Genomic DNA, 25,774 nt, shown 5'->3' on the forward strand with positions numbered 1-25,774 from the left:
CGTGTTTCGCATATAGTAAAACGACGTAGAACACACCTCGCATAGAAAATCGTACATGATTTTCGCGTCGTCTCCAGACTGCGTAGAAATTCGACGACGCTGTTCATCGTTCTTCAAAATATCAGAAATTAAGTCAAGACAACGATCTTCATAGGGGAATTGTGCTATTGTACGTCTGTTTCTAGGATTGAAAATTTTGTTGAACCTGTGCCCAACCCAAGACTCCAATCACTGCTGGTCTGGTGCAGCTTTCTCTCGCTGAGAGAGCCATTTCTTGACCAATACGTCTTTGATCTCCTGATCCGTAGTCTTTCCCATTTCATCTAACAGCTATCGCTCAATAACCGTCCCATTAAATCTCTGGAGTTGCTTTCCGGCTACAGTGTGTAGAACATCTTTCCGTGGCTTTTTCAATTCTTTCTGTATTCAGATCGCATGGTTTTTATTCTTGACCAAGTTGTTGAGAATGGACCAGGCTGATGCCGGTTTGCCATCGAAGCGTTCAATACAAGAGCCGTTGTCGATCATGAATTTCCAATACTTGTTGCGGAGCTCTTCCTCCCGCCTTTCGGCGTCTTTGAAGTCCGATGTATTTTCTGGCCACATTGTCGTGGTGAGAATAACTTTCTCGAAACGGTCTTTTCCGAAGAGCTTCTGGAACAACTCGAGGTTCTTTAACATCGTACCTCCCATGCGGTTGTCTATAATGCGGTGAAGATAGAGCATGCCAAAAAGTTTGGGCGGCTTCGTAGAGCCGTAAGGTCTGTGCCAACTTCATTGAAAAACGAAGACGAGCGAGTACCTGGTACGCACACTTTATGGAGCCATTGCAAGACCATTTTAAGGATATCGTAATCGAAAAGGTCTTTATCATTAAAACCCGGCGTATCGACCAAGACCACGTTGTTTTCTCCACGTTTAACTCGAATGTACGTGATCTGCCTCGTATGTGATTGAAGACTGTGGCCGACTCCGAAGTCACGACCGGTCGCTGCTTCGATGAACTGCCTAACCATGAGAGCGCAATATTTCCGCGGCAAATTATTGTACGTACGGTACTTTTTCCGGCTCCCGTGGGGCCCATGATACTAGAAGGATGAATTATCAGCATAGTAGTAGGACGAAACAATCGAGTTTTTGATTACTCACGCGACAATATGGTCATTCATGTTCAATTCTTCGTTGATTACGCGGACTGGATTGATGGTGTCGTTTCTGATTATCTGATGCGGAAAGACCGTTAGTATCCAACGCACCAGCCTCAAGAAACTTACATCTAAAAGGACGTTGTAGACATTCTCATATCTAACTTCAACGATGGACTCGCTTAACCCATCTTGGGAATTTTCATATGCTGTGATGACCGAGAGATATCAATGATCGTCAGCACCGAGGGACGGAATAAACTCACACGTCGGGTTGTTCTCTTCCAGGAAACGCTTGAGGTCGTTTAGGAGTGACACGGTGCGCTCTTCCTTGAAGGCCTCTCTGCTTGATACCTGATTAATGATCATGAGCACGCGTTTCGCATATAGTGAAAACAGCGTAGGACATACCTGGCATAGAAAATCGTACATGGTTTTCGCATCGTCTCCAGTCCGCGTAGAGATTCGACGACACTGTTCATCGTTCTTCAAGATATCGGAAATCAAGTCAAGACAACGATCTTCATAGGGAAATTGTGCTGTTGCGAGTTTCTTTTCACCAGAGAACATCATGATAAACTTCTGCCCAATCCGCGATTCCAATCGCTGATTGTCTTGTGCAGCTTTCCCTTGCTCTTCCCGAAGAGAGAGCCATTTCTTGACCAATACGTCTTTGATCTCTCGATCCGTAGTCTTTCCAATTTCATCTGACAGCTGTCGCAAAGCAACTTGCTGTCGGCCAATCATCGTACCAACAAGCTGATGGAGTTGCTTTCCGGCTGCAGTGTCTGGAACATCTTTCCATGACTTGTTCAATTCTTTCTGTATTTGGATCGCCCGCCTTTTATTCTTGACCAAGCCGTCGAGAATGGACCAGGCTGATGTATGTGTGCCTTCGAAGGGTTCAACACGAGAGCCCTTGTCGATCATGAATTTCCAATACTCGTTGCGGAGCTCTTCCACCCGCCCTTTGGCGTCCTTGAAGTCCGATGGATCTTCCGGCCACATTGTCGTGGTGAGGACGACTCTATCGAAATGGTCTTTTCCGCAGATCTTCTGGAACATGTCGAGGTTCTTTAACGTCGCACCTCCCATGCGGTTGTCTGAGATGCGATGAAGATAGAGCATGCCACAAAGTCCGAGTGACGGCGTAGAGCCGTCCGGTCTGTGCCAACGTCATTGAAAAACGAAGACGAGCGAGTACCTGGTACGCACGTTTCACGAAACCAGTCAGAGATCATCTTAAGGATATCGTAGTCGGAAAGGTGTGTATCATCAAAACCCGGCGTATCGACCAAGACCACGTTGTTTTCTCCACGTTTAACTCGAATGGCCGTCAACCGACTCGTATGTGATTGATAACTGTGGCCGACTCCGAAGTCACGACCGGTCGCTGCTGCGATGAACTGCCCGACCATGAGAGCGCAATCTTTCCGTGGCACATTATTATTGTACGTACACTACTTTTTCCGGCTCCCATGGGGCCCATGATACTAGAAGGATGAAGTATCAGCATAGTAGTAGGACGAAAGAGTTGAGTTTTCAATTGCTCACGCAATAATATGGTCATTCGCGACTATTTCTTCCTTGATTACGCGAACTGGATTGAGATCCTTGAAAGGCTAGATGAAGCGTCAGCATAGAAGGAAGCACAGAATAATGTCCTCACCATGAAGGCTGATGTCGATAAAAGCGAGCTGGCGATGTTATGATGCTGGTTCCGTGTAAAGCAAGAGGTTTGGTAAGGTGTGTCGGAACTTTCCAAATTGCATAATAAGTGAACGTTTTCCTTTTCGAGCATTTTAGGGCATTTTGGGGCATTTTTGCATTATTTTTTGCACCTTAAATTGCCTTAAAATCACTTAAAATGTCCAAATAATGCCCAAACGATAATAATCAATTATAATGCAGTTTGGAAAGTTCCGACAAGGGGTGGCCACCGACCCGGCCGCATGTCTGCCATGCTGCCAGAGGTCACTGTCACTAAATGTAATGGACCTAAACCTGGTAAACGCCGGATCGATAACGTGAGAATAATCTCCGTAGGTAATTTAGTGAAGGTCTGCAGCGAAACGAGCTCGCGAATGCCAAAGGCAGAGCACGTTCTTTGTGAGCGCAGTCACAGTCACGAAGGTAACGCCTCTTACTTCGTGCCTGCTTCATCTCGGCGAGACGCTTCACAGCTCTTTTTTCTCTTCTAAAACAATGCATTCGCTTTTGGAATACTCAAGCTTCATGCTATTTTAAGTCAACAAGAGCTGTCCCCGTCTCGTCCCACTCCGAACCTCAAGGCCTCACCACAGGCGACTGCCATGAACCATCCGTCCGTCAAGACCAAGCCATGAAATAGCAAATAACTCTCCGCCTTCCCCATGGCTCTCTATGATTCAAAAGAACTTTACAGACAGAGTCTTCGCCCGCTTCCCGTGACTTTTCTCTCCCTTTTGCCACCACACCTGCCGACACCTGCTCTATGTAAGCTGCAGCAGACTATACTGAGGGCCTCAGTATGCAGTATATGCTAGACAGGCTTGAGTGGTAAACAAATGGCGATGAGACCAAAAGTCTTGATAAGAACAGGCTGAACAGCCTGACTACACAAACTTCCCCAACCGAAGCGAAAAGCCGAAGCGCACTCCGCTTTCACCATTCCCGACACCCCTGGCACCTACCGCCACCTTGATATACAAAGCCCCGCAATGTGGTCATCCACAGCTGTCTCACGCCTACCTTCTGTGCGACTGCCCGATCAAGTGAACTTACCACCTTCAGTGTTGAAACGTTGACTCCTTAATTCTTCCGTCCATCCGACAAGACCAACCTTTCGACCGTCACAGATAGGAGTCATAGGAATCTAGGATCACTTCCCGCACCAAGACCCTTCCCCAGCTCGCCAAAACCAAGACTGGAGGGGACATAAATTGGGTGAAGCAGACCGGGAACAAACCTAGTTACAAGAGCTGAACCACACCAACTCTCACAGAGTTGGGCTTCCCTGCGTCCTTCCTAGTGGATAAGGTTGTCGAGTCTAGCCTCTATGCGTCAGGACTAATAGATTGGGTAGCCTCCTAGCCTCGACGTTGTTGCTCAGGGCGGACCAGGGAAGTTTTTTTCTAGGGGCTTTCGCCCATCTCTTATCCCTTACTCACTCACTGGCAACAATCCTCACTAGCTTGATAACACCTCACTCTTCCGTGATTAATGTATGGGTTCAATCAGCCCATAATCTCTCCATTCCTTCGTGTCTAAACTAGCTTGGCAAAGAGTGACTTCAACTTTGTTATACATTATGACTGGCTAGTATACATATACTACGAAACTGTAAGAGTGTTACAGTTACTACAGATTGTGCAAAAGGACAGTGTACAGTGGTGATCCGGCTGAGACTATTGATGGGATACTGTACAATTTGGAGATATCTACATATTCGAACGGAAAAGACAAAGCATAATTGAAAAGTAGCTCACAATCTTTGGAAGTCATCATATATTTGGTTGGATGGACATCGGCGTTTCTGGTTCCAGCACAGCTAAACGGGGCGGCGGTGTTGTTTCTGATTATCTGATGCGAAAAGATGGTTAGTATCCAGCGCACCAACCTCAAGAAACTTACATCTAGAAGGATTTTGTAGACATTCTCATATTTAACTTCAACGATGGACTCGCTTGACCCATCTTGGGAATTTTCATGATGTGCTGTGATGACCGAGAGATATCAATGATCGTCAGCACCGAGGGACAGAATAAACTCACGCATCTGGCTCTTCTTCTAAGGTAACGCTCGAGATCGTTTAGGAGTGACACGGTGCGCTCTTCCTTGAACACCTCTCTGCTTGATATCTGATTATGAACATGAGCATGCGTTTCGCATACATTAAAACAGCGCAAAACACACCTGACGTAGAAAATCGTACATGGTTTTCGCGTCGTCTCCAGACAGCTTAGAGATTTTACACCGCTGTCCATTGTTCTTCAAGATATCAGAAATCAAGTCAAGACAACGATCTTCATAGGGGAATTGTGCTATTGTACGTCTGTTTCTAGGAACGAAAATCTTGTTGAACCTGTGCCCAACCCGAGACTCCAATCACTGCTGGCCTCGTGCAGCATTCTCTCGCTGAGAGAGCCATTTCTTGACCAATACGCCTTTGTCTCCTGATCCGTAGTCATTCCCATTTCATCTAACAGCTGTCGCAAAGCAACTTTCTGTCACTCAATAACCGTCCCATGAATTCTCTGGAGTTGCTTTCCGGCTTCAGTGTCTAGAACATCTTTCCATGGCTTTTTCAAATCTTTCTGTATTTGGATCGCCTGCCCCCCTTTCTTGACCAAGTTGTCGAGAATAAACCAGGCTGATGCCTGTGTGCCATCGAAGGGTTGAGTGCGAGAGCCCTTGTCGATCATGAATTTCCAATAATCGTTGCGGAGCTCAAACTCCCGCCTTTTGGCGTCGCTCAAGTCCGATGGATTTTCTGGCCACATTGTCGTGGTGAGAATAACTCTCTCGAAACGGTCTTTTCCGCAGAGCTTCTGAAACATTTCGAGGTTCTTTAACGTCGCACCTCCCATGCGGTTGTCTGAAATGCGATGAAGATAGAGGATGCCACAAAGTTTGAGCGATTTCGTTGAGCCGTCTTGTCTGTGCTAGCGTCATTGAAAAACGAAGACGAGTGAGTACCTGGTACGCACGTTTCACGGAGCCAATCAGAGATCATTTTGAGGGTATCGTAATCGGAAAGGTATGTATCGTCAAAACCTGGCATATCGACCAAAACCACGTAGTTTTCTCCACGTTTAACTCGAATGGCCGTTATCTGGCTCGTACGTGATTCAAGACTGTGGCAGACTCCAAAATCACGACCGGTCGCTGCTGCGATGAACTGCCCGATCATGAGAGCACAATCTTTCCCTGACACATTATTGTACGTACACTACTTTTTCCGGCTCCCGTGGGGCCCATGATACTAAAAGGATGAATTATCAGCATAGTAGTAGGACGAAACGATCGAGCTTTCGATTACTCACGCAACAATATGGTCATTCACGTCCAATTCTTCCTTGATTATGCGGACTGGATGGATGGTGTCGTTTCTGGTTCCATCAGAGTCAGGCGGGGAGGCGGTGTCGTTTCTGATTATCTGACGCGGAAAGACCGTTAGTATCCAACGCACCAGCCTCAAGAAACTTACATCTAAAAGGACGTTGTAGACATTCTCATATCTAACTTCAACGATGGACTCGCTTAACCCATCTTGGGAATTTTCATGATGTGCTGTGATGACCGAGAGATATCAATGATCGTCAGCACCGAGGGACGGAATAAACTCACACGTCGGGTCATTCTCTTTCAGGAAACGCCTGTGGTCATTTAGGAATGACGCGGTGCGCTCTTCCTTGAAGGCATTTCTGCTTGATACCTGATTAATGAACATGAGCACGCGTTTCGCATATAGTAAACCAGCGTAGAACACACCTGGCATAGAAATTCGTACATGGTTTTCGCGTCGTCTCCAGTCCGCGTAGAGATTCGATGAAACTGTTCGTCGTTCTTCAAGATATCAGAAATCAAGTCAAGACAACGATCTTCATAAGAAAATTGTGCTGTTGCACGACTGTTTCTAGGAACGAAATTCTTGATGAACCTGCGCCCAACCCAAGAATCCAATCGCTGGTTGACTCGTGCAGCTTTCTCTTGCTCTTCCCGAAGAGAGAGCCATTCCTTGACCAATACATCTTTGATCTCCTGATCTGTAGTCTTTCCTATTTCATCTAATAGCTGTCGCAAAGCAACTTTCTGTTGCTGAATCATCGTCCCATTAAATCTCTGGAGTTGCTTTCCGGCTTTAGTGTCTGGAACGTCTTTCCATGACTTATTCAATTCTTTCTGTATTTGGATCGCCGGCTTTTCTTTCTTGACTAAGTTGTCGAGAATAGACCACGCTGATGCCTGTGTGCCTTTGAAGGACTCAATACGAGAGCCCTTGTCGATCATGAATTTCCAATACTCGTTGCGGAGCTCTAACTCCCGCTCTTCGGCGTCTTCGATGTCCGATCGATCTTCTGGCCACATTGTCGTGGTGAGAATGACTTTCTCGAAACGGTCTTTTCCGAAGAGCTTCTGGAACAATGCGAGGTTCTTTACTATCGTACCTCCCATGCGGTTGTCTGAAATGCGGTGAAGATAGAGCATGCCACAAAGTTTGGGCGGCTTCGTAGAGCCGTAAGGTCTGTGCCAACGTCAATGAAAAACGAAGACGAGTGAGTACCTGGTACGCACACTTCAAGGAGCCATTCAAAGACCATTTTAAGGATATCGTAATCGGAAAGGTTTGTATCATTAAAACCCGGCGTATCGACCAAGACCACGTAGTTGTCTCCACGTTTAACTCGAATGGCCGTCAACTGGCTCGTATGTGACTCAAGACTGTGGCCGACTCCGAAGTCACGACCGGTCGCTGCTGCGATGAACTGCCTGGCCATGAGAGCGCAATATTTCCGCGGCAAATTATTGTACGTACACTACTTTTTCCGGCTCCCGTGGGGCCCATGATACTAGAAGGATGAATTATAAGCATAGTAGTAGGACGAAATAGTTGAGTTTTCAATTGCTCACGCAATAATATGGTCATTCGCGACTATTTCTTCCTTGATTACGCGAACTGGATTGAGATCCTTGAAAGGCTAGATGAAGCGTCGGCATAGAAGGAAATAGAATCATGCCCTTACCATGAAGGCCGATGTCGATGAAAGCGAACTGGCCATGTTATGATGCTGGTTCCGTGTAAAGCAAGAGGTTTGGTGAGGAGGGGTGGCCACTGGGCGATGAGCACTGACTCGGCCGCATGTCTGCCATGCTGCCAGAGGCCATGTCACGGAATGTAATGGACCTAAAGATGATAAACGCCTGGTCAATAAGTAACGTGAGAATACATCACATTCAATTCTCTACTTACTGCACGCGTCAAATGCTCCGAGCACTGTGTCGCGAGACAGCGGGATGGTCCTCAGCAAGAGCCTTTGGCCCAGTCTTCCCCGTGCTGCGTTTCCGGCGCTATATTACCAAGAAAAGCGCTCTTCAAGATTCGGATGCCAAACCGAAGCCAAAGGCAACAACAACTCTCCGACGATCCGCATCAGAGTCACTACCTATTCGTGTGAACCCAACACCCACTCGCAGTGACATTCAACCCATCTTCACCCTCGCAACCGCTGAACGTTACCTCCTCTCTCGCCTCCGCAATCATCCAGAACTTCCCGCTCGGTCACAAGCCCTGCATGAATCCTGGTGGATCCCTAAATGGACCGGCAAGAATGGACGAGAAGGAGAAATATTCGTGTTCTCTAACGGAAGCTATGTTTGCTGGGGTCTCGGAGAAGACGAAGCTCTAGCCTTCAAGGAGCAAGTCATAGATAAAGCTGCTGGTTTGGAAGTAGCCCCACTACGGGAAATGGAAGATGAAGAACTTGAATTCGCTGTCGACCCGTCAGAGTAAGTTTTTCGGCACTGGGTTTCCTTTTTGGCGTACTCAGCTTTATCCAGGCCAACCCGCGTTCAAGGAGACCTTATAATCCTCGGCCAAACATCGTCTCTGAACGAACCCTCGCTAATACCGTCTAAGCTACCACCCATGGCATTTCCAACCGAAAGTCTCCTTGCTCGGTATGCTTATTCTCAGGCCCTCTCGCGCTCCACTGCGCTCTCTGCAATAGAAGTTTCTCTGGATGATTATCTGACGTCTATGGCGCTGCTGCCGCGTTCGCTGGAACAGACGGGGAAACCTGGGATGGGCCGGACCCAGCTCATCAAGAAATTAGGTCAACTTATGAAGTTTCGACAGGGGTTGAACCTCAACAGAGAAAATTTCAGCGATGTACCCGACTTCTACTGGGCCGAACCGGAACTAGAACGTAAGTTTTGACTACTCGACATCTCCCTTGACATCTTGATTGAACTTCACCCTCATAGGCTACTTTAAATCGTTGAGTGACGCGCTCGAGGTCAAGGGACGGACAGCTTCCGTGAACGACAAGATTACTTATGCGGCAGAGGTTCAAATTCTTCTTTTGAGTTTTTGGCCTAAATCTCACTTTGGCGCGTTCCTAGGCTCAATCTGTGCTCCGACAATTATTGACAGAAGTATGAACCTTAATTTAAACACCATTTCCCACCACTAATCTCCTCCACTTAAGTCATCAACGCACTCGATGGAACTAGTCATCATTGCATTGATCGCAGTCGAAGTCATCATTGTGTGTTCATCAGTACTTTGGCGTTCTATAATAACGAATCTGATGGAATTCCTAGGCCTTAATTCGCGACGGCCCAGAGTTATGGCATCTGTTGACGGGAAAAGAGGAAGAAGAAGAGCAAACTCGACCTCGACATGCGTAGTGCACTTCGCATTTCGTATATTCCACCTTTAAGTACACCCCGATAATATAACCCCATCTCAATTTGTAAGCTAAATAGATTTAAAGCTCCATCTGACTAGTCGTTGAGTATTTCGGGAGAAAATGCCGGATTAGCGATCAGTGGAAATCAGATGGAAATTAACCTGGGTAAGTCGCCATCACAAATTAACCGACATTCAGTGATCCAAATAGTATCACCACTGCGTCCTAGGATCAGTCAAAAGACGAGCGACCTGAGGCCGAGCAGGATGGTTCCATTTGATTCCAGGTCTATATACTATATACGGGCCTTCATACACGTTTTGCTTCGATCTATCTCCCTGGTTCCAACCGTCGCATAAGGCCCATCGATAGCTACGGTAGAGGATCCAGTTCTATCTACCACGAAACGTTGCAACTGGGTCTGAGTGGGAGGCGTCTGTACAATAGACCGGAACAGATGAGGAAGCAAATGTTGGGACTTGAAACAAGTAATACAAAACTCGAAGCCAAGGCTATATATCGGAGTAACACCCGCGAAAAGAAGGCCAGCATTAGGAAGGCTAGCCCTAGTCGCTTCAGCTGCCAATCCATTGTCAAGCACATACCAGAGCTAACCGAATTTCTTTGGAGTTCAGAATCTTTCTTCTCATCGCACGCAGAGTACGTTGACACTGTTAAACGCGTTCTGATACTACATCATAGTTCATAAACTCTACAATTTCAAATCAATTACCCCGTCGTTTCTTCACTCGTTGAATCAAAACCAAAAACAAAACGCTTGGAGGTTTTGTGGAGAAACCCTGCCTTGCAATATCTCCACCGCGTTTTATTCTGCTCAATCCGCAAAATATATAAAGGCAATGCCTTTGCATGCGATATTGGATTGTACTGGGTTTCCTCTACCTTCTATAGCTAAACTATCATCTGGTGGAAGCAACGTCCAAGACCAGATTCAAGGTGAGTATCTTCTGTCGCCAAATTAAAAATAACGCTGATACAGTATGCTAAATTTAGGAGGCGATAGAACACACTCATATCCGCCCACGATAAAGCTGTTGTCAGAAATCGGCGGCCGTTCTGTCATCGAAGCTCTCCCGAATAGCAACTTTCAGCAGTTGACAGGAACCCTCTGGACCATTGGGCAGAACCTGACAGATCATATATCAGCGAGATATGTCCGTCGAAAGCGATAAAAGTGACCCGAATAACATTGTTATTCGGGTCACACATTAGAATGCTATTCGGGTCACTTTTTATTACTTTATTTTTTTTACCACTCAACAGAGCTATAGTAAGACTGACAATGAGAATCTGTTCTAACCCGTTCATAGCCATTTAAGTGAGAGAAAGTATACACCCCGGCAAGCTAGTTCATTGCCCCCGGTCCGGGAAGGTGATTTGCCGAATTATGGAGAACTAGACCTGGTCATCCGAAAGATAGCACTCCTGGTTGATGACGGTGCTTATAGTCGAGTAGAGGAGGATGGCGTTGATGGAGGTTAATTGATGGGAGAAAAGTAAATACGAGTATTCTGCCGAGTGATGCCCCACTGCCTGGCATTTACCGTTCATTAACCGTTCTGCCATTAAAGCTGGCAGAATGTCACCCGAATAGTCCTACCAGCGCAGATAACGCACGATCCCCCATGTGTCTACAACTGTCCTGATAGGATGTAAAATCCTTTCATCAAACTTGTCACAAGTAGTAGATTCAATACTGTGGAATTAAATTAGCTCTGTCAAAGTTAAATTGACACCTATCCACACTAGGATATTTATAACTCAAGGTAGGCAATTCGAAATCTAATCGGAGGATCATGATTAAAAGCTTTTATTATCTTGCCTCGTACCACAGCCACGAGCGACAGACTTCACAAATGCACGAAGTAAAAGCGTATATATATGATATACTAGGGACCGCCCTGACTTCCTGCCCGTCGGCGATAAATTTTCGGGTCGAAAACTCATGACCGCGTTGTGGATTATTTGTGGCGTTAACACAAAGTAGCCATTGCAGTGATTTCCCCATAGACAAACTCTACATGGATCATCGGCAGTAATAGAAGTTATCCATTCTTGATCCATCCACCGTGGTGTAGGAAGCCACTCTGACAAGTTTAAAAGGGTAAGCTACGTCCAAATGGCTAGCGCGAGCGCCCCCTGCTTAAATTGCCTCCTCAAATGCCTTCCCGAAATCTCAACCCCTTAGACTAATCTTGAGCCGTCGAGTGTCAGAGTGTTCCAAGTATATTCAGAATTCGATTGAATGTGAGTAGAGTGTTTGAAAATGATACAGACAAAATCTTCAGAGTGTTTTTTAGAGATAATAACGATCACCTTCAAAGAGGAAAAGCATGACATATCATCTGTTGTTCAACCAAGGAAAATCAAAAAGAGTGCTGGGGAAACCTACCTATTTGTCCCAGTCCGGGTTGCATGATCCAAACTTTCCTCCCAAGTCCGCCCGGATTTGTGACCTCATCTTGAACACCTTCCAGCCATCCTTCCTCCATTTCATCGTCTACTTCAGCGCAGACAATTTTGACCCTAGGGAATGCACGACGGAAGATAGAGATACCTCCGCCGCGGGCTACAAGGAATGCCACATATACAATATGTTCCTCTTTAACACCGTGGTCGAGAAGAATGCGGATGGACATGAACGCAGCCGCTCCCGTGCCGATCTATGCTTCAAAAAATGACATCGCGAACACTTTCAACAGAAATACTGCTGACCTGTGCATCGAGTATGAAGACCCAAGTATCCTCGGCCGTGTGACGATTCCGTATATATGCCGGTAACTTAACCTGTAGACACATAGGTTCACCCGTGGCCGCATCAGATTGGATCAGCAGAGATCCCATTGGCACATCACGTATAACGCGCCGAAACCCACGCTCAAGAGTGCCACCGCTAGAATCAGGACTCAGGATAGGATTACGTCACATCTGCCAGCAGTTAGACGTACGACCGTTGGATGCATACACCACACATGTACTATCGAAATTGGTCAGCTGCGTTGTGAAGGTTCAAGAGAGCTTCTTTACATTTGCGTCTAGCTGCTTGCCGGGTGCCTCGATGCCGACTGGTGTTACCACGGTCTTTGGTACGTACGGAAGATGTTGCAAAGCATATTCCACCAGAAGTGTAGAGAGACGATCGACAAAGAACACAAAGTCTTGACGACTGCACTTCTTGTCTCGTAAAATCGTGAAGATACCCTGTCGCAGTGATCTCATGCATTCAGCACGTGAAGGAACATCAGACAATTATCACTTTTACCTGGAGTTGGGATGTGTTGGGGAGGACAGTCAAATCGAGTTCCTCAGGGGTAGGTGATGGTGTAGTATATTCGAACTTTGATTTGATACCCGGTCGGGGAATGGCTATCTTCTCACGGAATTGATTTGAACGTTCCTGCAGTTGACGTCTGACATGGGTGCATATGAGCTCGATAGCAACAGAATTGTTATACCCAGGAACAATCTAAAGCAGACGTTAGACATATCCAAATTGCCATGAGTAGATCCCTACTCACAATGTCTGCGTGAGAAGCTGTCGGGCGTACAAAATTGTCATAAGATGGCTTGACGTAGCGAAGATACCTGTTAATAGATCAGATGAAGATTTCCTGTCAACTACTTCAGCCCGCACTGGTCTAGGATGCCTTCGACGCTACGGCCTCGTTCTTTGATATCCCTCTTAATCCGCCGCGCGAGCATCAAGTCCGAGTCGCATTGCACAAAAATCTACGGCAAGGATTAGAATGATAAACGAACAACGGAACAACTCACTTTTAAATCATACAATGCGCGCAGTGATGGGTCATGCAGCGCCAGAATCCCTTCGGCTGTGAATTATCCCATAGACCCCTTAAATCCGAGTCCGGATGTTTAAGAGGAAGATCTACCGATGATGACAGTGGCTCCATAGAGATATTTGGTCTCTGCTAACCGTTGATGCTCGGCAAAGGAATAGACGGGAATGTTTGACTGCCTAAACGCTTTGAGATCTGCTAGGCACTTGTCGGAGTGAGCCGGGTAAGAGTGCTTGGGTATTTCCACACCTACATTTACAAACATAGGCACGTCGATAGCATCTGGATGATCGAAATCAAGCATGTTGGCGTGGGCCAAGGCAAGCTCCTCTGGTGAGTGGTATTTGTAAAAACTGTCCTGATTCAGCCTGCATTAGCATATCGGCAATATGAACATGGCGAAGCCTTACTTGTGATAAGATGATGACAGTCGGGATGGATCCCAGCGAACGGACGATTTCTCTTGCTACGTAGGTCTGTATCACAAATGGTCTGCACGATTATACCCGAGGTTGGCTTGGACTATCTACCTTTCCACTCGCGGATCCTCCTGCGATTATCGGTATTGGCAATTGAACTATGAATACGGAATGAAAATCCGTCTGCTCACCTGCCACACCAATTACGAATGCGTCTCCAATGAGGCTACCATTTTCTCCATACCTAAAGTACAATCGAAACAATGAGACAAACGGACAAGTACAGAGATAAATCACATACCAAGGAGGTCGACCATGAGATACGAGTACTGTGTTCTTCTTGGGTTGGAAGAGTTTCAAGTCCTTCCCTGGAGGATTCGGCGACGTGGATATGATCGAAGGACCGCTTAAAACATGCTTAAGCAGTTGGTTCGACATAACTTTTTCGCGAGGCGTAGAGGAAGGGCAGAGGAAGGGTCACTGGTCCCGGTCAATGCGGTCCATCAACACGCTGTCGATAAATCGTCACAGGACCGCGAACGAAACCTTGGCCCTGGAGTTCAAATCATGAAATTTACATTGAATAAGACTACCACTTGCAGTAAATAAAGTCTGCAGCTTTGGGCATGGCTTTCCTACATTTTATAGTGTTTACTTTCAAAGCTTGAAACTCGTTCTGCTTGTGCCATTATCATATGCGATCATTCCCACGCAATGTCACCGACTGCCACGCTCAATACTCAGTACTCAGCGCCAGCACTCAGGAAGTGTCAGCCTTATGGTCTGAGTGACATCAAATTGGACTACCAGATCTCTATACAGTCAAGGCTGCGTTGAGGTTTCCAATGATAAAGACCTGTTCTAATGGGTAACCGTCGATTCGTCGTTATATTTCTCCTGAGGATGATATCACCTAGGCCAATTTCAACACACATGTGGCCTACAAAATAATCCGCATGATCCCGTAGACGTATGCCTGCTGATGAATCCGGCGTCTATTCGTGGAGACTCGGCTGCCTTGAATAAAGCAGCGGATAAAGCCTGCGGCCTAGGTACCATGGACAGAGTCGGGTAAGTATCTCAGTTATTGCATTGTCTCCAGATATCGCTCACTGAGTTGAAGATTTAGATACTATACCTTTGATTAACAAAAGAGTCTGTGTGAGATTCTAAACACCGTTCGTCCGTGGGGCTGTGCCAAACTACACCTGCTACCAGAGTAACGGCCAAGTAACGGCACTGTCAGCCGTGATATCTTTTCTGGGGACGAGACGTATGCGAGACGTAGCTGTCAAGGGTTCAGGCACGCACGATGTACCTGTTTTTTCTCGCAGTCTTCATTTTGGCTGAGATAGATCGGTCTTTGTCTTTTTTTTATACAAGTGTTCCAGTATCCGAGGTCGATATGCTTCCTCAGCAATCATCCAGGGCATGTAATGCTCTGTTCCACAGCCGTACCTCAGTGTCGTATGGACGGGACGGGCTTACATGGTCAGGTCCACGCACAGGCGAGCATAGCTATCAAGTCGTCGATCTCATCTCCTTTATTACGGAGGTTCAGCCTCACGGAAGATTCAAGTTGAGGATTGTGTAGATGAGTGCTTTATTCATTCTTTATCTCAGGCCTGCCTTTATGATCATTTTTGAAAGCATAAGCTAGGCCCTTTGAATAACGCGCTTGATCTCGGCCTTCTACGGGTCGGTTTGAATAAGGAGTGAGCATCATCAATATGAAGCTATGCATCTGAAACTCGTAATAAATATTCCCGTGTACATTCTTGCAGCATATGCAACGGCTGTCATCTCATAAAATCGGAAGATTGGAAGCGCCTGGTGAAATGACCAAGGTTCAGAAACTTGACATCTTCGGCTGAGTGAAGTCGGTCTAACGATCGGTACCTTGTCAAAAAAACTGTCATCATGATTGTTAATCACAACTGCAGATCCTGACGACCTTCAGGGATTGAGATCTCACCGCAAGTAACTGACTAAGAATACGCTGAGTCTAGTATTGTCAGGTTAGGAGCTTTATCTGGAATGAATCTTGTAGTTGGTTACCTCGCGCTGCCGAGGCAGGCTCATCTTACAGGTGCACGGCTCTCTGGTCTCCATTCCACCTTGTACCTATGCAAGTGTCGATTCCTTCCTCGTATTCATCTCCATCCACATTGTCCAACGCTTCCACCGGTGAGTTTTCCCTTATCTTCACACGATTTACTAGGCTGAACAAGAAGAGAATACACGCCAGAGAAAAAAAAACAGAGGCACTGCAGGCACCGGAAATGGATTTCATGGTCAAGACGTACAAGACAGTGAGAGCGACGAACCCAGCGTTGAGAATCTCCACCTCAAACGATCTGATAAACTCGAGGGGCTCAGCAACGTACATTTATATCGTATACTGTTTTCCCATACGTCTATGCAGCCACGACCCGGGCTTATTGGTTAGAAAGCGCGGAACAAACTTGAAGGCTAGATTCAACACCGGAAGCGCCGGAGGAAACACTACTTACATTCACCACCGACTTGCGATCCGAGACCTGAATGGAGTCAACCACGATATCCGCTTCGGTCGCTTCATGAACCAGGAGTCCTGCACCATCGACCGGATTCTCTCTCGGTACTAGTAGCCCCGGGAGTCGCCAGGTTAATGACCTTTTCAGGGGCTTCAGGCTCTTATTCAAGTTGATGGTATCAAGGACCATTTCTTCGTCTGTGGAAGAGTGTTTGCATCCTGTATTATTTCGCTCTTGACAAGTGGTATTGCAGCTATCGGTATTGATCATCAGCGGGCAATGCATGACTTTGACGCTCTCCTAATATTCGGAGCGGCCAGATCCTCGCCACTATCCTGCTATCTTCCACTAGTACATAGAGCGTGGTTTGGAAAGTCCCCGGATCCTGTCCAGGCTCAAGTATATCCTTGGATAGGACAAGCCTCAATACCATGAAGTTGAGGTTCCACAAGTTTAATGGCTTAATAGAAGGCGCGGAATCGCGTCAGTCATATCTATACTACTCAATCACAAGCATTGGAGGAATTGAGTTGGTACTTTAGGGAGCGCGGATTGAGGTTGCATGGGTGGCTGTCGGAACCTTTCATTGAGGATCCACCCAATGGGTATTTTCGCTGAAGCGCTGGCTGTTTCCTTTGACTGTCGTCTATCACTTTTCATTTTCAAATAATCATTCCTTGATCCTCCCGCTTCCCGTTCTGATCTACATAAATAACACTCCTGCTCCATCAAAGTCTTGGCGTACTGTATTTGTGTTATGATCATGAACCCTCCTCTGCGAATTGATCTCATCACTCGTATTCACATTCATGCCATCAACATCAAAATCAACATCAACGTATCAGCATAATGACTCAATCCGTATCGTCATCCGGATAGACATCAACGAGAGAGACCAGAATACTTCGTTGCCTTAGGGCCTTGGGGTACGCTAGGCGCTTGCCGGTGAGAACCCGATGCGGGAATTTCAGCGCACATTCATCAACAATGGCACGTCAATATAGCATCAAAATCAAGTCTTTGGCATAGCCAAGACAGAGCTGAAGCTCCTCTTGAGAATGCCAATGTGGTGTCCGGTCTATTCATGGCAGTCGGGATGAATCCTAGCGCATGAACGATTTATCCAGCTACATGGGTCTATGCCACGGTTTAATTTGAACGATTACGCCCGAGGTTGACTCGGGACTGCGTACTTTTCCGCGGATCCTCCTACATTGGGTATTAGCAAGCGAACTTTCGAATATGCATTGAATACTACTCACCTGTCCAGCATCTGCCACACCAATTGAGAATTTGTTTTCCATCTCCTCCATAATGCATAACCTGAGGCACGTCTGAGACAATAGCTACAGGGAGGGGCGGGGCGGCGTACCCAAGAGGATGACTACAAGATGCGACTCGGAGTACTGTATTTTTCTTGGGTAGGAAGAGTTTCAATATTCCTTTCCGGGTGGGCTCGGTGGCGTTGACATGACAGGTAGATCTCTTGAAATATACTTGAGCAGCCGTTTAACATGATATTTCCGCGAGGATCAGCGCAGGTCCAAGGCGTCTAGTGTCGTAGATAAGGAAATGAATACCATGATGTAAAGATCTGCCATCTCCTCTTCGTCGTAAACTCGAGTCGCCCAAGCTTTGACTTTCTTCGGTTAGCATATGAGATATCGGACGAGCTTTCGTCGGGTTTTGGAAAAATAGAGTTTAAACAACTGATGAAATATATTTGGCTCTTGACTGACATGGATCGGTTATATAGGTTGGATTTATGTCTATTCTTAGCACCAGATATAGCAAAAGGGCGAATTTTCTTCCTCGAGTACATACATTAAGAGAGTTCGAAAAGGAAGAGGCCCCCACTCTAGAAGTGATCAGCCAAAGGAACAACGCCAAGTCTGGAAAAACCGGGATGTTTTTCCCAAATTGGAATTCTCCCGGTCCCTCCCCAATTCAGCGAAAGAAGACGAAGGTTCTGTCGCGATTGGGTATGAATCGGCCCATTCTAACTCCGCGTGAGAGATTCTGAGGGCGTTGATGATCCATTGAGCAATGGACGAGTTGAGTGCGCTTGGCAGGTCTCAAAATCTTCCTTGCTGAACCACAAAAGCCACATACATATTGTTTCCCTGGAATGACCGAGGATGATGTTCAACTTTTCATGCACGTGTCGGTACAATGCTGATACTTACCGATGATGAATCAACTCGACCCTTGCTTGTAGCAATGCAGAGTTGAAAACTGACGCCGCGCGTTGTTCTATCTATTAATAAACCGATGGCAATAGGTGATTAGCTAAACATAGAAGGCAACTCTATAATAATAAATAGGCTCATCAACCCCAACTCCCGGTTCCGGGCTGGGGCAGGTCAAATCTGGACAAAATCCAGTGATCTTTGCAGGGGGACGACAGTTAACCGTACCCATACGGACACGCTCATGCTGTGGCTTTGGTCCGGTTTCACCATTTTTCAAATATTATGCAGTGCGACTTATTTGATATTTTTTAGAGGGAGTTCTAACATGTTCTTCCCTGAAATTCACCACAAAACCGGACGTAAAATTTTTAGGACTTAGGTTGGATGAGACTGATGCAGTGCATCAGAAACCCAGGTGAATATGTATAAGCCAGACGAACGACGACGTCAATATCCCCGAGAAGCATTCCCATTAACAAAAAATTGTCGTCAGAAGGTTCGCAAATACTACACCCTGAACAAATATACCCTAATTGGTAAGCGTCAAATGTTGGGGAGCTGGAGCCCTGCTGTCACGTCAACAACGGAGTATTTCTGCCAGGTTCTGCTACTGGTGGAATGCCCGGTAACACCATGATAGTTCCTGACGACGCTAGAATCCACATGCATAAAGAGTAACCGAGTGACAGATTTCGTAATGCCAACTTTGCAGGCATGACATGTTCGGGAATTTCCTACTTTGTTGATAGGCCGTATCGGAAATGTCAAGGATCTAGATCATTTTTGGAAGGAACGGGATCGGCAGGGAAAAAAAATAGTTCGAATGTTTGCTGCTCAGTGGATACCTTGACACATGTACTCTTGTGTCGAGACATATGTCGCGCATCTAGAAGGACAAAAATGAGTGCTCCGCAATCCGTGGATTTCGTATCTCAGAGAAAGTGACATCCATCTCTTTTATGATAGCATTTTAATGGTGGGCTTGGGAAAGAACTAAATAGGGATCGCTTCCAAATTTGGTGATTGTGGGTCGCTGGCCGCATTGCGCCCGCATTCCATAATCAAAATCACTTTGTGGGATGACGAGGAAACTACGCTATAAACCTTCGAGAAGTGGAAGCTCGTGGGAGTGAGAGGCGTGGTGGCTTGCGGAGCGATAACTTGTATATACCGCTTATGCCGGAGAACGATGAAATCGACTACTACCCGCGTAAGTTAATGCCCCGTCGCTAAGTCGGCGTCGGGATTGAACCCCGGTTTATTCCCTACGCTGTTATCTACTCGGTGCACTCCCGTACTTACTACGATTTTTGTTGTCACTCCGTGCCAATTTGTCGATCTTCACACATTACGCATCGCCACAGAGAAAGCGAGGTCCCTGACAATTCAACATCCGGTCAATACGAAATCTCGGTATGGCACTCATCGTAATCCAAAAAGGGGGGAAAAGACTGGAGTAGTGGAGTATAAAACGGAGACCGTCTGTGTTGGGAAGAGTTCACAGCGATCATTCCTATCGCTAGCTCACTCAGTTCTTTACCTCAGCTCTAGTCTTCTCAATCATGCAACTTGGCTTGGCCTCCGTTCTCCTCTCCATCGTGTTGGCATGCCACGCCACACCTTCTCCCAAGTGCGCTGCACCAGGGAAGTTCATGACAGACAAATACTTTGGTGACGCGAGTGCGAGCGCAGAGGTGATTGGTGCAACCTTCAGTAAATTTGTGTTTCTGGTTGTTGTACCGTTCCGGAGCTAATATCTGTGTTACAGTCACCAGCGATGAGCCCACAGGCAACTTCATCATCGCCGCAGACATTAACTCCGATGGCATGATGGTGAGAGCCTGACCTGATTTTTGCACTTGCTAGTCAGTTAAACATTTGACCGTCGCAGACTCTGAGAAGAGCTATCTACGCCGGTGGTGTCGGTGCCCACGGTCTTCATGATCTCGGCCCAGACCCTCTGTTCAGTCAAGGAACCATCGACATCAACTCAGAAAAGCAAGTTTTGGCGACCGTCAACGTCAGTTCTTTTCGTTCCGTTGTAAATTCATGTTTTCTGAGAATATTATTCAGGCTGGGTCCAACACCATTGTGGCATTCAAGATTAACTCGGATGACCCAACGGACTTGAAGATGCTCGGCAAGCCCGTGAACAGCTACGGAGAATTCCCTGTCGCTGTTGTTATCAACAAAGCTGGAGACAAGGTGTGCGCCCTTAACTCGGGTGCTCACGACGGTGTCAGGTAAGACCGCTGCAACCAATTCAAGTTTGGAATTCTGGCTCACTAAATTGAATGACTAGTTGCTACACCCTTGATTTGGAGAAGGGTTTGATCGATATTCCCAACACCGTTCGTCCCGTGGGGCTTAACCAAACCACTCCTTCGACCGGAACTTCCGGAACAGTCAGCACCATCGCATTTTCCGAGGACGAGTCGAAGCTCTTCGTCGCGGTCAAGGGCACCACTCCCGAAGCGAACTTTGATGAACATCCCGGATTCTTCGCCGTTTGGGACATTCAAGCGGACGGATCCCTGTCTGAGAAGTACCTTCGTGTTCCCGTTCCCGAGGGCGGCCAGCAACCATTCTCGTTCACCCCGATTCCCGGACAAAATGCGCTCCTTGGTGCTGACGGTGGTGCCGGATTCTACATCTGGGACTTGTCGACGCTTGATCAGGGCATCCCAGGACCTCGCTCTTCAGTTACCCCGGTTATTGGACGGTCCGCAGTTTGCTGGTCGCGTTACAGCTCGTGCACCGGTAACTTCTACGTTGTCGATGGTGTGATCTCCAACATCACCCAGGTCACCCTCGACGATGACTTGAAGCCGACCTCGGTCATCGTGAGTGCTTATGCGGTTTGATGTTTGGAGCGATGGCTTATAGACTTTGCAGAACTTCCCTCAAGGCATTTTCGATACCACCCTTGACTTCGACATTATGCCTGTCAACGACCAGGAGTAAGCATCAGTTATATTTTCTGAAGCCATAAACGAGCTTATACTGGATGAATAGCCACATGTACATTCTCGCTGCCAACGCGACGGCTCTTCGTGTGATGCAATTGGCACCTAATGAAATCAACCAGCTCCAGTCAATCGACTTGGCCGCCCCTTCTGCCACTGTTGGCCTCACGATCAGTAAGCATTCCTTTGCATTTTCATCATCGCGATTCTTATTCGGCATTGCAGACCCCAACAACCTCCAGGGATTGAGAGTGTTCATGAAATAGGTACTTGGCAGTAGGCTAGATTAGAGTTTAACTTTAGTATGAATAGATAATTTTTTTGTGTTTCACTGCACGTGGTGGGCAAACAAGCGCAAAGCGAGGGGCGTGTGTTAGGGCTGTTGTGTTGACCGAAAACATCACAAAGCAGTCGATGTCCTTTGCTGGCACGCCGCTTGGCCAAGGCAGACGACTCGACCACAACACTTTTCTCGGAAAACACACACAGCCAGCCCGCCCAACCAGCCCAGCCCGCATCGTTCCCACTTCGTACTCGTACAACAGGTCCGTGCCTTTTCTCTTTCTTGTCAGATCTCCGTCCCAATCTGCGCGCCTATAGCGCCTCCACTCTCGAATCGCGTTCGCCTCCACGTCGCCGTCCAGCGTCACCCCCGCACACGAGCCAGGCTCTCACCGACGACAGCGGCAGCTCCTCCGCACTCGCCAAATTTGCCAGGATCAAACAGCGCGAAGCTTTGACCTCCCGTCCAGGCGGTCCAAAAATCATTTCTGCTCCTCCCAAACCCAACAACTGGACTGTCAACGACACCTCTGTCATTCTTGCCAGTGCCCTCCACATTGCTGCTGAAAGCGACATGTTACCAGCTCCAAACCCAAATACTGCCTGGGCCTCTGGGGTAACGCGACCCAATCCTGCCGTTCCCCGAAGTACGTCCGTCGAATATGAAAAGGACTCCCAGATCACCACCTCTCGACGCCTCGCGCCACCTCCCCCTCGCCTTTCGCGTCCCCCCGTATCTCGGAAACCCGTCTCAAAAAATGCCTCTGTCCGAATTGTACCCGACTCGGAGGGCGAGGAGGACGCTCCTGCCAACACAAGAGGCAAGAGTCCTTTTGAGCATGTCATGGATGTAGCCAAAAAGGCTCTGGGACCGGCAACATACTACGTGCGACAGCTCTCGCACGACCCCGAAGATCGTTCACACTCAACAAACGGAAACAACAGTCACAATAGGGACACCAGCTATGACTATGCTGCAGAAGAGCAGGAATTTCAGGAGGCGCAGCAAGCCAAGCTCGCCTCGCATAAGCGTGGTCCCATAGCAATGGGCAATCGCGCATATAGGCCAGCCCCTTCAGACGAAGAGAGCGACGACGACGACTTTTCTGATGATGGTAAACGCAGGAGAAGACGAAGAAAGAAGAAGACTGAGCCTCTAGGGGGTCCATTGACCACTCTTCCTGTTCTTTCGGCGCATAGAAAGAAAAAACGGAAGAGCAAGGGCGCCAAAGACGGTTTCGATGATCAAGACGAAGATGATAGAGACAGCGATGAACCCAACGATGAACTCGTTCGTCTTAGATTCCTTTTTCTCCTGTGCCAGAATGGTCAATCTCATTAATCCGAACAGGAGTCGGTCCAAGCTCAGCAACGCACATTGCCCATACCCCCTCCAACCTACAATTCAAGTCTAGACGATCCATCATTAGAGAGCACGGAACAAGGACTAGATTCGATACCAGAAGTGCCGGAGGAAGTACTTCCTGACTCATCACCAACTTACAACCGAAAGCCTGAACGAAGTCAGACGCGGCGTCTGCCTCGGTCATCTTCACGAACAAGGACTTCTGCACCGCCAACTAGATTCTCTATCGGTGGACTTCTGGGTCGTCTGGTCAATGCCTTTTTCAGGGGCCTGTTATTCGTGATCAGATTCATGATATATCTGATCACAAGCATATTCTTCATCTGTGGAAGGTTGTTCGGGAGTCTTTATGATATCGTTTTCAATCGGCCAGTACTGTGGCTCCGAAGTACAAATTGGTCATCAGCAGCCAGACTCGCAAAGTACTTGACCTTTGGCGCTCTCCTATTGGGACTGTGGTATTCATACCAACAAATGGATATACAATCACTTATACCTTCACTACCTTCACTACCATTTTCCCAACCCTCTGCACAACCTATATACACCGCTCCCGATATCCCAGCTGCCGATCTCACGGAAATTGCGCGACGACTACAGAAGATCGAACTCGCCGTTTCTGACCTTTCACGTGAATCTAAACAAACGCGGGGAAAAACGGAAGATGGTATTCGCTCGCATTCGGAACTTATGGACCGACTTGGTTCTTTGGAAAGTCGCTTGACCGAGGAGAGCAGACGCCTCGGGGAGTCAGAGTCAAAGGTCAAAGATGCACTTGGACTCGAGACAAGCGTCGACACCGTGAAACGCGACGTTGAGATTCTACAAGCGCAGTTGATAGCTCAAGCAAAGAGACAGACAGAGAAGGAGCGGAGTCAAGCTGATCATATCAGTGACGAGGAAGCTCGTGCTAAGTTACGAGCATTGGAGGAACGGGTCGGTACAGTCGAAGGTGATGTCAAAGAAGCTGTCGAACTGGGAAAGAAGGCCTCTACAATCTCCAAGTCCGTTACGCTCAAGGTACCCGGCGGTCAAGATCTCAATAAGATGGTTCAAGAAGCAGCAATTTCGGCGATCAGCAAGGATTTAATTGGGAAAGCGGACTATGCCATGCACGCGGGTGGTGCGAGGGTCATTCCCTCGTTGACTTCTACTTCATATGAGATCCGACAGGATACGCTGGGTAGTCAATTTTTTGGATTTCTCAAGGGGAATGGTTATGCCGTTGGTCGACCTCCAGTTACGGCTTTGCATCATGAGACGCATTCAGGTTATTGTTGGCCGTTTGCTGGCCAACGAGGACAATTGGGGGTTCACCTTGCTGCACCGGTCGTTATCGATGAAGTCACTATCGATCATATATCCAAGGATATTGCTCTTGATATTCGGAGTGCACCGCGACACATGGAGGTTTGGGGATTGGTTGAAGGAGGTGAAAACTTGGAGAAACATGATGAACTTGTGAAGGAGAGAGAACAGCGGAGACAACAAGAAGGCATGGAAGAAGACGAAGAATATCCCGACACGTTACCGCGTAATCCACCGTACATTCGTATCGCCAATTTCACTTATGATGTCGATTCTGGAAGTCATGTGCAGACGTTCCCTGTCTTGGAGGAGATTAAAGAGAAGCAGATGGATTTTGGGATTGTTGCGTTGAGGGTTTTGAGTAATTGGGGGAGGGAGGAGTTTACTTGTTTATATCGATTTAGGGTGCATGGGACGAGGTTGGGTGGGATGCCTATACCTGATGCTGTCGAGGATTTGGGATTGTGAGGGGAGGGAAGTGGGGTTTGGAGAGAACCGCGTGCGTGGTCTTTTTGACGTGGATGGGTAGTGCTTGTTCGTTCGATGTCTCCACCCATGGCCCGCCTCCTCTACTTGAACAGTCATTTCCGCCATCCTCTTCCCTCTTTTTCGTCACGACCTACCTATGCTGCACACCTGCACCTACCCTCAAACACTCGGACTACCTACCCTATTGGCATATACTTATATTCTCTTTGACGACCTCGTTATGACCCTTCCCCTGCAAACTAATCTCGTTCATGCAATCATCATCGGCATATCGTATCGGCATCACCTTCATCTTGACGGCAACCCTCTCCATCTACTAGTACTTATTATCGTTTTTTTTCTTCTTTTTCTTCTATATCTCTCCTTTTGGTATTGCTTGTGCTCGCTCTTTCTTTTCTATTACTAAACGTATCATGGTTCGTTACATATACGGCATACAACCGCCCTCGACGAATTGTTTTGTGTATATACTGTTTTCTGTCGTGTTACCTTTTTCTTTTTTCTTTATTACTTTCTTTCTTTTTTTCTTTTTTTCTCTGGATCGGTATAGTGTTTTTGCTTGTTAAGTCACACACTGGGTAGATTATTTTACCCCCTGTGGATGGTTTTTGGAAAGAATAAGAAAAGAATTTATTTATCGCTCTGATGGTGTGTTTTTGGACTCGTTGGTTTAGGTCGAGAATGGAGAAACTACTTGGTAGGTCGTTGAAATCGTGTCAAGGCACGTCGCCCTTTTTAGAATTGGCTTGTGATTTTGTTGGTTCAAGCGAGTTGACGTTGAGGAGTGTCATTCAAGAGATTCAAATTGGCATCTTAGCCTACGCCATGTGCTATAAAGTTTAGATTGATTGCGTCCACCTGTGCTGAGCGCTGACAATCG

General features: G+C 47.2%; 7 protein-coding genes across 7 annotated transcripts; 4 read left to right on the forward strand and 3 right to left on the reverse strand.

Annotated features, from left to right (window-relative positions):
* Nucleotides 1–139: 139 nt before the first annotated feature.
* Nucleotides 140–8,017, reverse strand: AGABI2DRAFT_191401 (hypothetical protein). The gene is made up of 11 exons (XM_006459365.1): nt 7,871–8,017; nt 7,758–7,825; nt 2,605–2,638; nt 2,361–2,551; nt 1,557–2,310; nt 1,412–1,499; nt 1,275–1,354; nt 1,150–1,223; nt 1,055–1,088; nt 814–1,004; nt 140–763 (listed from the first exon to the last, which is right to left on the reverse strand). Exons 1-11 carry the CDS (start codon nt 7,904–7,906, stop codon nt 427–429), a joined length of 1,887 nt encoding a protein of 628 aa, XP_006459428.1. The 5' UTR covers nt 7,907–8,017; the 3' UTR covers nt 140–426.
* Nucleotides 8,018–8,020: 3 nt separating this feature from the next.
* Nucleotides 8,021–9,849, forward strand: AGABI2DRAFT_191406 (hypothetical protein). Its single transcript, XM_006459366.1, has 8 exons — nt 8,021–8,048; nt 8,098–8,633; nt 8,685–9,052; nt 9,111–9,193; nt 9,249–9,281; nt 9,335–9,394; nt 9,450–9,703; nt 9,768–9,849. The coding sequence occupies exons 2-7, from the start codon at nt 8,110–8,112 to the stop codon at nt 9,534–9,536; spliced, it is 1,155 nt and encodes a 384-aa protein (XP_006459429.1). The 5' UTR covers nt 8,021–8,048; nt 8,098–8,109; the 3' UTR covers nt 9,537–9,703; nt 9,768–9,849.
* Nucleotides 9,850–11,756: 1,907 nt separating this feature from the next.
* On the reverse strand, nt 11,757–14,242 carry AGABI2DRAFT_201684 (hypothetical protein). Its single transcript, XM_006459367.1, has 15 exons — nt 14,077–14,242; nt 13,967–14,019; nt 13,887–13,906; nt 13,767–13,832; nt 13,610–13,714; nt 13,450–13,561; nt 13,334–13,389; nt 13,194–13,288; nt 13,078–13,144; nt 12,822–13,025; nt 12,587–12,760; nt 12,508–12,536; nt 12,275–12,452; nt 11,952–12,222; nt 11,757–11,875 (listed from the first exon to the last, which is right to left on the reverse strand). Exons 1-15 carry the CDS (start codon nt 14,211–14,213, stop codon nt 11,856–11,858), a joined length of 1,587 nt encoding a protein of 528 aa, XP_006459430.1. The 5' UTR covers nt 14,214–14,242; the 3' UTR covers nt 11,757–11,855.
* A 253-nt stretch (nt 14,243–14,495) lies between these two features.
* Nucleotides 14,496–15,383, forward strand: AGABI2DRAFT_134878 (hypothetical protein; the record flags this gene model as incomplete). Its single annotated transcript, XM_006459368.1, has 2 exons — nt 14,496–14,823; nt 14,914–15,383. A coding segment is annotated over exon 2 (271 nt), but the record flags the coding sequence as incomplete, so codon positions are not given.
* Nucleotides 15,384–15,574: 191 nt separating this feature from the next.
* Nucleotides 15,575–16,724, reverse strand: AGABI2DRAFT_141968 (hypothetical protein; the record flags this gene model as incomplete). Its single annotated transcript, XM_006459369.1, has 5 exons — nt 15,575–15,674; nt 15,863–15,997; nt 16,082–16,149; nt 16,289–16,488; nt 16,580–16,724. The coding sequence occupies 5 exons, from the start codon at nt 16,722–16,724 to the stop codon at nt 15,575–15,577; spliced, it is 648 nt and encodes a 215-aa protein (XP_006459432.1).
* Nucleotides 16,725–19,991: 3,267 nt separating this feature from the next.
* AGABI2DRAFT_134879 (hypothetical protein) lies at nt 19,992–21,771 on the forward strand. Its single transcript, XM_006459370.1, has 8 exons — nt 19,992–20,196; nt 20,252–20,316; nt 20,375–20,503; nt 20,557–20,726; nt 20,786–21,326; nt 21,379–21,443; nt 21,499–21,623; nt 21,675–21,771. The coding sequence occupies exons 1-8, from the start codon at nt 20,046–20,048 to the stop codon at nt 21,713–21,715; spliced, it is 1,287 nt and encodes a 428-aa protein (XP_006459433.1). The 5' UTR covers nt 19,992–20,045; the 3' UTR covers nt 21,716–21,771.
* A 92-nt stretch (nt 21,772–21,863) lies between these two features.
* Nucleotides 21,864–25,262, forward strand: AGABI2DRAFT_184129 (hypothetical protein; the record flags this gene model as incomplete). Its single annotated transcript, XM_006459371.1, has 3 exons — nt 21,864–21,994; nt 22,050–23,022; nt 23,083–25,262. 3 exons carry the CDS (start codon nt 21,864–21,866, stop codon nt 24,871–24,873), a joined length of 2,895 nt encoding a protein of 964 aa, XP_006459434.1. The 3' UTR covers nt 24,874–25,262.
* Between the last annotated feature and the right edge of the window lie 512 nt (nt 25,263–25,774).

The sequence above is a fragment of the Agaricus bisporus genome, assembly GCF_000300575.1.
Source record: "Agaricus bisporus var. bisporus H97 unplaced genomic scaffold AGABI2scaffold_3, whole genome shotgun sequence".
Classification (NCBI taxonomy): domain Eukaryota; kingdom Fungi; phylum Basidiomycota; class Agaricomycetes; order Agaricales; family Agaricaceae; genus Agaricus; species Agaricus bisporus.

Excerpts from the sequence above, each read along its gene's own strand:
- AGABI2DRAFT_134879 (XM_006459370.1), top strand. The coding sequence starts at position 20,046 with ATGCAACTTGGCTTGGCCTCCGTTCTCCTCTCCATCGTGTTGGCATGC. Across the intron at positions 20,197-20,251 it reads GGTGATTGGTGCAACCTTCA|TCACCAGCGATGAGCCCACA; the intron begins GTAAATTTGTGT and ends TCTGTGTTACAG. Across the intron at positions 21,624-21,674 it reads CACTGTTGGCCTCACGATCA|ACCCCAACAACCTCCAGGGA; the intron begins GTAAGCATTCCT and ends TCGGCATTGCAG.
- AGABI2DRAFT_191406 (XM_006459366.1), top strand. The coding sequence starts at position 8,110 with ATGCTCCGAGCACTGTGTCGCGAGACAGCGGGATGGTCCTCAGCAAGA. Across the intron at positions 9,194-9,248 it reads AGATTACTTATGCGGCAGAG|GCTCAATCTGTGCTCCGACA; the intron begins GTTCAAATTCTT and ends GCGCGTTCCTAG. Across the intron at positions 9,395-9,449 it reads TCGCAGTCGAAGTCATCATT|GCCTTAATTCGCGACGGCCC; the intron begins GTGTGTTCATCA and ends TGGAATTCCTAG.
- AGABI2DRAFT_201684 (XM_006459367.1), bottom strand. The coding sequence starts at position 14,213 with ATGTCGAACCAACTGCTTAAGCATGTTTTAAGCGGTCCTTCGATCATA. Across the intron at positions 12,537-12,586 it reads GCAAGCAGCTAGACGCAAAT|TACATGTGTGGTGTATGCAT; the intron begins GTAAAGAAGCTC and ends CAATTTCGATAG. Across the intron at positions 11,876-11,951 it reads ACCCGGACTGGGACAAATAG|GTGATCGTTATTATCTCTAA; the intron begins GTAGGTTTCCCC and ends TCCTCTTTGAAG.
- AGABI2DRAFT_191401 (XM_006459365.1), bottom strand. The coding sequence starts at position 7,906 with ATGGCCAGTTCGCTTTCATCGACATCGGCCTTCATG. Across the intron at positions 2,552-2,604 it reads TGGGAGCCGGAAAAAGTAGT|TTCATCGCAGCAGCGACCGG; the intron begins GTACGTACAATA and ends ATGGTCGGGCAG. Across the intron at positions 1,089-1,149 it reads ATGAATGACCATATTGTCGC|TATCATGGGCCCCACGGGAG; the intron begins GTGAGTAATCAA and ends TCATCCTTCTAG.